Raw genomic sequence first — 7854 nt, 5'->3', positions numbered from 1 at the left:
CACATTCTGACCTGTAGCTCTCCAGGAGAGGATGGGTAGCCTAGTGGTTAGAGCGTTGGACTAGTAACCGGAAGGTTGCGAGTTCAAACCCCCGAGCTGACAAGGTACAAATCTGTCGTTCTGCCCCTGAACAAGCAGTTAACCCACTATTCCCAGGCCGTCATTGAAAATAAGAATGTGTTCTTAACTGACTTGCCTGGTTAAATAAAGGTAAAAATAAAATAAAAACTCCCTGGCTCTATTTTAGCTCATCCTTTACACTAATCAAAGCTCTCTGTATTGAGGTGACACACTTTCCCCCCCTTCTCTCCACCTCCCTCCAGCCCATGCCCCTCTACCCTGTTCTTAACTGACTTGCCTGGTTAAATAAAGGTAAAATTAAATAAAAAAATTAAAGGAGCTTGGTTAAGTCCACTGACATAAAGGAGAGGACATTATGGCAGTGGAGTTCATCTGTTATCCAGGGTGAAAGAGTACAGCAGGCTGTGAGGGACATTAGGAGTGTTTGATGGTGTATTTGCCTTCCTGCAGCTGAGAGACGTAGAGTTTGGACTTGTCAGGCTGTTTGAACCACACCTCGTCATGGTTTATGGTGGTTATTATGGCGCTGTGCGGAGACGGAAGAGGATTGGATAATAAAATATATTAATTTACATTACATACACCTATATGCCTCTTTACACCAATTCACTTACAGCAACACCTGCATCTAGTGTATGAACGACAACAGTGTATCCACACAAGATCATGCTCCCACACTCAAATGCGCCACATGCAAATATACATACAGAAACACACACACCATTTGAAAACATACATTTCCTACACAGACACCAAGACACACACCTGGTAGTGTGTTGGTCCTTCTTGTTGATACAGAAGGCCTGGCCTCTGCACTACCACTGGCTGTCATAGAACAGTCTGCCCTCCTCTGACCTCGCCACATGGTGGTGTCTGTCCGCCTTGGTAGGGACTACACACACACACAGCACAAACAAGTCATAACGAAGGTACAACAGTTGTTAGCACTATGTATTAACATATACCCACACCATCTAAATACATACATTCAGAAAGTCTTAAATAAGGAGTGAAACTAAGCTGGTACGATCCGGGTGGGGCTACGCCATACCGGGTGGGGCTACGCCATACCGGGTGGGGCTACGCCATACCGGGTGAACAATAATTAACAAAGACGCCAAAGAAACTGTATGCTGCTACACTATTATTTAGCATTACATCATGTCACCTACATGAAACACTGGCAAATGGACTTAAAACAAAGCGCAGCGTGGTTTGGGTTCATCATCATTTATTTTAAATGTGAACCAGCAACAAAGCAATAAAGAGTAACAAACAAAACGAACGTACAGCCTTGTAGGGCTCAAAAACAACAACACAAAAACAAGATCCCACAAACAACAGGTGGGAAAAGGCTGCCTAAGTATGATCCCCAATCAGAGACAACGATAGACAGCTTCCTCTGATTGGGAACCATACCAGGCCAACAAAGAAATAGAAAACATAGAATACACATAGAAATAATAAACTAGAACACCCCCCCCCCCCCCCCAGTCGCACCCTGACTTACTCCACCATAGAAAAAATACTTTTTATGGTCAGGACGTGATATATATATAAAATGTCTTATTCATTAACAAACTATAGGTTTTGGCAAGTCGGTTAGGACATCTACTTTGTGCATGACAAGTCATTTTCCCAACAATTGTTTACCGGTCAGGTAAAACAAATTGAATCTACTTTCATCCCTGCTCTTAATATAATGTGGGACCAGATACTGTAACAAATGAAAGACATAAATCTGAGATTCTTACCATCAACCTTGACCCTGTGTGACCCTAATGTCACCTCCGCCTGTGGTGCATACAGAACAAGATTGAAAAGTTAAATTCCAAACCTAACAAAATGACAACAAAGACTTACATTTGGTTAACTCAAATACCTTTCTTATTGCTGTCCAGTCTTCAAGTACATCGAGGTCTTGCAACATGTAAACAATATATGGACGTGGGAAAGAGTTAAGCAAAAAGCTCAAGTTCTTTATTGATATTAGCACTGACCGTATCTGTATCTAATACAACATCGATAGAGTAAGACGGGTAGACAGAAAGGATATCTGAGACAACAACAGGCTTCTTTTTCTTGACAGGGCAGAAGGGATCCTTCGTCTTGTTCTTCCGTGAACGTAAACCATCGTTCCACAGTTCTGGAATGCAGAGACAGAGCAAGAAGAGCGCAAAGCCACTCAAGACAGTTAGTGCCTTCAGAATATGTTTCCACCCCTTGACTTTTTCTACATTATGATACAACAGGATTTTTTTTTTATAATTGAGAATTTTGGCCACTGGCTGGCACACACACACACACACACACACACACACACACACACACACACACACACACACACACACACACACACACACACACACACACACACACACACACACACACACACACACACACGTCAAAGTGAAATTATGTTTAGACATTTTTACAAATCAGTTAAAAATGAAAAGCTGAAATGTCTTAAGGCAATAAGTATTCAACCCCTTGGTTAATAGCAAGACAGTAGTTCAGGAGTACAAATCTGCTTAACAAGTCACATAATAAGTTGCATGGACTCACTCGGTGTACAACAATAATATTTAACATTATTTTTGAATGACTACCTCATCTCTGTACCCCACACACAGATAATTGTAAGGTCCCTCAGTTGAGCAGTGAATTTCAAGCCCTGATTCAACCACAAATATCAGGGAGGTTTTCCAATGACTCTTAAAGAATGGCCCCTATTGGTAGATGGGTAAAAATAAAAAGTAGACATTGAATTTCCTTTTGAGCATTGTGAAGTTATTAATTACACTTTAGGTGTATTGATAAACCCAGTCACTACAAAGATACAGGCGTCCTTCCTAACTCAATTACTGGAGAGGAAGGAAAATGCTCAGGGATTTCACCATGAGGCCAATGGGGACTTTAAAACAGATTTTTATTTTATTTAACTAGGCAAGTCAGTCAAGAGCAAATTCTTATTTCCAATGAATGACAGGCTACCCCGGCCAACGCTGGGCCAACTGTGCACCGCCCTATGGGACTCGCGATCACGGCCAGTTGTGATTCAGCCCAAAATCGAACCCAGGTCTATAGTGACACCTCTAGTCATGCCACAATACTAACCTAATTGACAGAGTGAAAAGGAAGCCTGTACACAATACAAATATTCTAAAACATGCATCCTGTTTGCAACAAGGCACTAAAGTAAAACTGCAAAAAATGTGGCAAAGCAAATAACTTTTTGTCCTGAATAAATAGTGTTATGTTTGGGGCAAATCCAACACAACAAATTACTGAGTCTCTCTATATTTTCAAGCATACTGGTTGCTACATCCTATTATGGGTATGCTATTAATCACTAATGACAGGGGCTTTATCAGGATAAAACAAAGAAATGGAACGAAGCTAAGCATAGACTAAATCCTAGAGGAAAACCTGGTTCAGTCTGCTGTCCACCAGACACTGGGAGATGAATTCACCTTTCAGCAGGACAATAACCTAAAACACAAGGCCAAATCTACACTGGAGTTGCTTACCAAGAAGACCGTGAATGTTCCTGAGTTGCCACGTTAGTTTTGACATAAATCTGCTTGAAAATCTATGGCAAGATCTGAAAATGGTTGTCTAGCAATGATCAACAACCAATTTAACAGAGCTTGAAGAATTTAGAAAATAATAAATGGGCAAATGTTGCACAATCCAAGAGAGGAAAGCTCTGAGAGACTTACCCAGAAAGACTCACAACTGTAATCACTCAGAGAGACTTACCCAGAAAGACTCACAGCTGTAATCACTGCCAAAGGTGCTTCTACAAAGTACTGACTCAGGGGTGTGAATAATATAATTAACTTTGTCATTATGGGATACCATTTGTAGATGGGTGAGAGAAAAAATATATAAATTTAATACATTTTGAATTCAGTCAAACAAGATGAGAAAAGAAAACCCACAGCTCTTGATAGCATCACTGCTCTTTAATAAGCGTTACGTATTGACCTCAAGGCCTTCGTCAGAGCTTCTGTGTGTGTCTCGAATTGGCACCCTTATGTAGACATAGCTCCACCCTCATCGGTTCAATATAATTAATAATTGAATGTAGTTGGAGTCGAGGGAAAATAAGCAAGTGTTACCAAATATAACAACCTACCCTAAATGCCCTTCATTTAGTTCAATCAGGTGTGTCAGTAATAGCATTTACTTAGATTAACAGGCTTTAAAGTCATTTCCAACTAATATCGACTGTACAGCAATAGCCCTTCCTCATCGTCCTCTGTATGTAGTTAACAGGATCAGAGTATTGCATATAGCCCGGGGCTATAGCCTCCTGTACCTGAGGTGATGTCGATACTGTGTCGGTCCTCCTCCAGGTGTCTGATCTTCTCCTCTAAGTCACTGTGCACTGTGTCAAACAGCAACAGCTTCTCGCTCTGGGAGGAAACACAGAACATGGATGAGTACTGTAGTACTACCAAAACCATGGCGAGAGACCCTGGTCCAATACATACAAAATTGCAACTTTGCTGATTGCATAACTGCAAAGCATTCTACGTTATTGTCCAGTAGTTTGCCATGCAACCTTCATTCCTTGAGGTAGCCATATGTGACTAGACAAGGGAAAGCAAGGATTCAAACCAACTGCTTTCCACAGCCCGAAACCTCAGACAGGGCCAGAGACAATGATTTAATTCCACGTTTGATCACGGTCACATTATTCACTGGCCCAACAATTGGCCCTTGGGGATCAATAAAGTTGTATCGTATTTAATTGAATTGACCTGACCTCCCAGTGTTGGCAGGCAGCCTGGATCTCACAGTCATACTTGTTCTTCACAGACTCCAGACACAGCTCTTGGTAGATCCCTAGAGAAGATACAGGACAAGGAAAACATCTCTTTAGTCTTGGCACCCTTCAGAAGGTTGGACCTCACTGAGAACAGAGCCATATATCTAGTGTAACAGTACATTGTATATAAGATACAATAGTACTTTATTAATTTCACAGGGGGGACATATTATTGCACCAGCCAACACATACATTACCAATAAACACACCATTAAAACACAACAAGGACATGCAGGCATTCCAAGCATCACATCAATGAATATAAAAAGTGTTTGTGTTAAAAAGGATCAGTGGAAACATTATGCTTTAGACCTGGCTAAAATAAATCTGTCTGCCATAGCACTCTGATGCTCCAGGTACTGTGGAGGGGGTGTCTAGTCTTGGCCATAGCGCTCTGATGCTCCAGGTACTTGGCCATATCACTGGATGCTCCAGGTACTGTGGAGGGGGTGTCTAGTCTTGGCCATATCACTGTGATGCTCCAGGTACTGTGGAGGGGGTGTCTAGTGACTCGTGCTGGCTTCTATATGCCTCATTTTTCTGAGGATCCGCTTATCCAGGATGGGCTCTAGATTGTCCTGGTGGGTGCCGATGATAGATCCTTCTGAGACTATAGACAACGTATATAAACAAATGTCTGTTAGTTATATTTGGAGGTCGCCTACCCAGGAACCCAGGAGGTAAGTCATCTAAGGAACAAACAGCTAAAATGTTAGAAAACCATGATCTTTCTGACGTTGACATCAGCCGCCTGTCACAACTAAAGTTAAAATGCAAAGTGTGACGTTAGTATCCAATCTAGTGTCGGCAAAGTGACATGGAAACTCACCGCCCACTTTAGTTCTGATCTGCATATTCTCCTGTAGGTTGGCCAGTGGTTCCAGATACTCTTGGGCACAGGCTGCTATGACCTCCTGTAGCTTTATATCCACCTGACAGAGCCTCTCCTTGTACAGCCTAGTCATAACGGGATAGACAGGGGTGAGTCAATATAGCAGCATCATCAGTAGCTAGTTGACTTGGCTGAACGTAAACATGGATCAGAAAGAAATCAATCGGGTAAGACTGAATCAATTTGCGAAGTAGCCAATTTTATTTACTGTTCTTTCAAGTCGCCGAATTGCTTCTCCAGGGTAGTCATCTCGTCCATGCATTCCACTCGTCTCCTCTCGCAGTCCTCGTCGTTCATCTCTGTTGGCAAAATAAACATGTCAACTGTCAGACAACTCCAACACAGTAAACAAAGTAGAAGTAGCAAGCTAGCAACTATAGCAACATGGCCAAGCAGCATCACTTTAGTCATAACGAGACCATAAACCAAAATCGCCATGCATACTGTACTAACACACACGTAAAACATTTTGAAACTGCATAACAGCAAGCTGCATTTGACCTAGTTAAATCTAGTTAGCTACATTTACTGTATTCCTTACCCGAGCTGTCTCCATCTTCAGATACAGAGGAGCTGACAGTGTCTTCTTCGTCCGTGCTACTGGCGTCTTGCTCTGGGAAATCAACCTCCATATTCTTCGTGGTTGCTTTCTTTCTTTTCGCGAGCTTGCACTTATTAAATGACTGACGATAGGTTGGCGACCTAAATTGTGTCAAAATAAGAGAGTTTTATCAATATAAACGAAGACGGCTAAATAACTAACTAGATTGTTAGTTAGCTTAATAGCTCAAACAGAGCGGAAACTGGACGACGATTTTTTAAATAACTAACCCAAAATAGACCACAGTCTGTCGTTTCTAGTGGGAAGAAATTAGTCTTCTTCTGTGGATTTTATATGGCGGTTGGCAACCAACTTTAAGGTGCATTACCGCCACCAACCGGGTGAGACAGTGAAGGTTTTATTCTACCCAATAATCTCGTCTCCCAAACGAAACGAAACACATAATTAAAAACGACATCCCCTGAAGATGTCTCAGCAGTTCACTTAATCCTGGCTCTTCAGCCCCATTACTCCTCAAATCTAGTAACAATCGCTACCTTTCTCTCACATATTTCTGGCACTGAAATAGAACATCCACTGTCTCCATCACCTCCTGACAATGATCACACCTCCCAGCCGGATGTTCCCCCACCACTTTCAATGTACTTGTGTGTAACAGTCTCAGCCTTGTGACTACACTTTTACCTCCCTTCTCTAGCGGCCTGAGGACCAACCTGTCCCCACCTTTTCCTCGATCTTATACAGGTGTCAAAATAAATCAAATCAAATTTTAATTGGTCACATACACATGATTAGCAGATGTTATTGCGGGTGTAGCGAAATGCTTGTGCTTCTAGCTCCAACAGTGCAGTGATATCTAACAAGTCATATCTAAAAGAAATGACACAACATATACCCAATACACATAAATCTTAGTAGGAATGAATTTAGACTATATACATATGGACGAGCGATGTCAGAGCGGAACGGACTAAGATACAGTAGAATAGTGTAGAATACAGTATATATGTGTGATGCAAGATATGGTAACATTATTAAGTGAATGAGATACCATAGAATAGTATAGAATACAGTATGTACATATGAGATGAGTAATGCCAGATATGTAAACATTAAGTGACTAAGATACCATAGAATAGTATAGAATACAGTATATACATATGAGATGAGTAATGCAAGATACATAAACATTATTAGTGACTAAGATACTGTAGAATAGTACAGAATACAGTATATACATATGAGATGAGTACTGCATGATATGTAAACATTAAAAGTGACTAGTGTTCCATTCCTTAAAGTGGCCAGCGATTTCTAGTCTATGCCTACAGGTAGCAGCCTCTAATGTGCTAGTGATGGCTGTTTAACAGTCTGATGGCCTTGAGATAGAAGCTGTTTTTCAGTCTCTCTGTCCCAGCTTTGATGCACCTGACCATAGCTTTCTGGATGATGGCCTTTCTGTGACATCGGGTGCTCTTGGTG

At 41.4% G+C, this 7854-nt stretch overlaps 1 protein-coding gene across 2 annotated transcripts; it reads right to left on the bottom strand.

Moving 5' to 3' along the window:
- Window positions 1–298: 298 nt before the first annotated feature.
- On the bottom strand, window positions 299–7061 carry LOC123995384 (breast cancer metastasis-suppressor 1-like protein-A). Of its 2 annotated transcripts, none has more exons than XM_046298949.1 (10): window positions 6352–7061; window positions 6019–6109; window positions 5748–5875; window positions 4856–4935; window positions 4406–4502; window positions 2138–2227; window positions 1964–2028; window positions 1836–1884; window positions 847–973; window positions 299–607 (listed from the first exon to the last, which is right to left on the bottom strand). In XM_046298949.1, exons 1-9 carry the CDS (start codon window positions 6440–6442, stop codon window positions 897–899), a joined length of 768 nt encoding a protein of 255 aa, XP_046154905.1. In that variant the 5' UTR covers window positions 6443–7061; the 3' UTR covers window positions 299–607; window positions 847–896. The 2 variants fall into 2 exon arrangements, with proteins under 2 accessions (XP_046154905.1, XP_046154906.1); XM_046298950.1 differs by having other exon boundaries at window positions 1836–1875; window positions 6352–6993.
- Window positions 7062–7854: the final 793 nt, after the last annotated feature.

The sequence above is a fragment of the Oncorhynchus gorbuscha genome, linkage group LG14 (genome assembly GCF_021184085.1).
Source record: "Oncorhynchus gorbuscha isolate QuinsamMale2020 ecotype Even-year linkage group LG14, OgorEven_v1.0, whole genome shotgun sequence".
Taxonomy (NCBI): Eukaryota; Metazoa; Chordata; class Actinopteri; order Salmoniformes; family Salmonidae; genus Oncorhynchus; species Oncorhynchus gorbuscha.
This window is presented reverse-complemented; position numbering and strand designations above follow the sequence as displayed.

Excerpts from the sequence above, each read along its gene's own strand:
- LOC123995384 (XM_046298949.1), bottom strand. The coding sequence starts at position 6,442 with ATGGAGGTTGATTTCCCAGAGCAAGACGCCAGTAGCACGGACGAAGAA. Across the intron at positions 6,110-6,351 it reads TGAAGATGGAGACAGCTCGG|AGATGAACGACGAGGACTGC; the intron begins GTAAGGAATACA and ends TTTTGCCAACAG. Across the intron at positions 4,936-5,747 it reads GATCAGAACTAAAGTGGGCG|GGATCTACCAAGAGCTGTGT; the intron begins GTGAGTTTCCAT and ends TATCTTCTCTAG.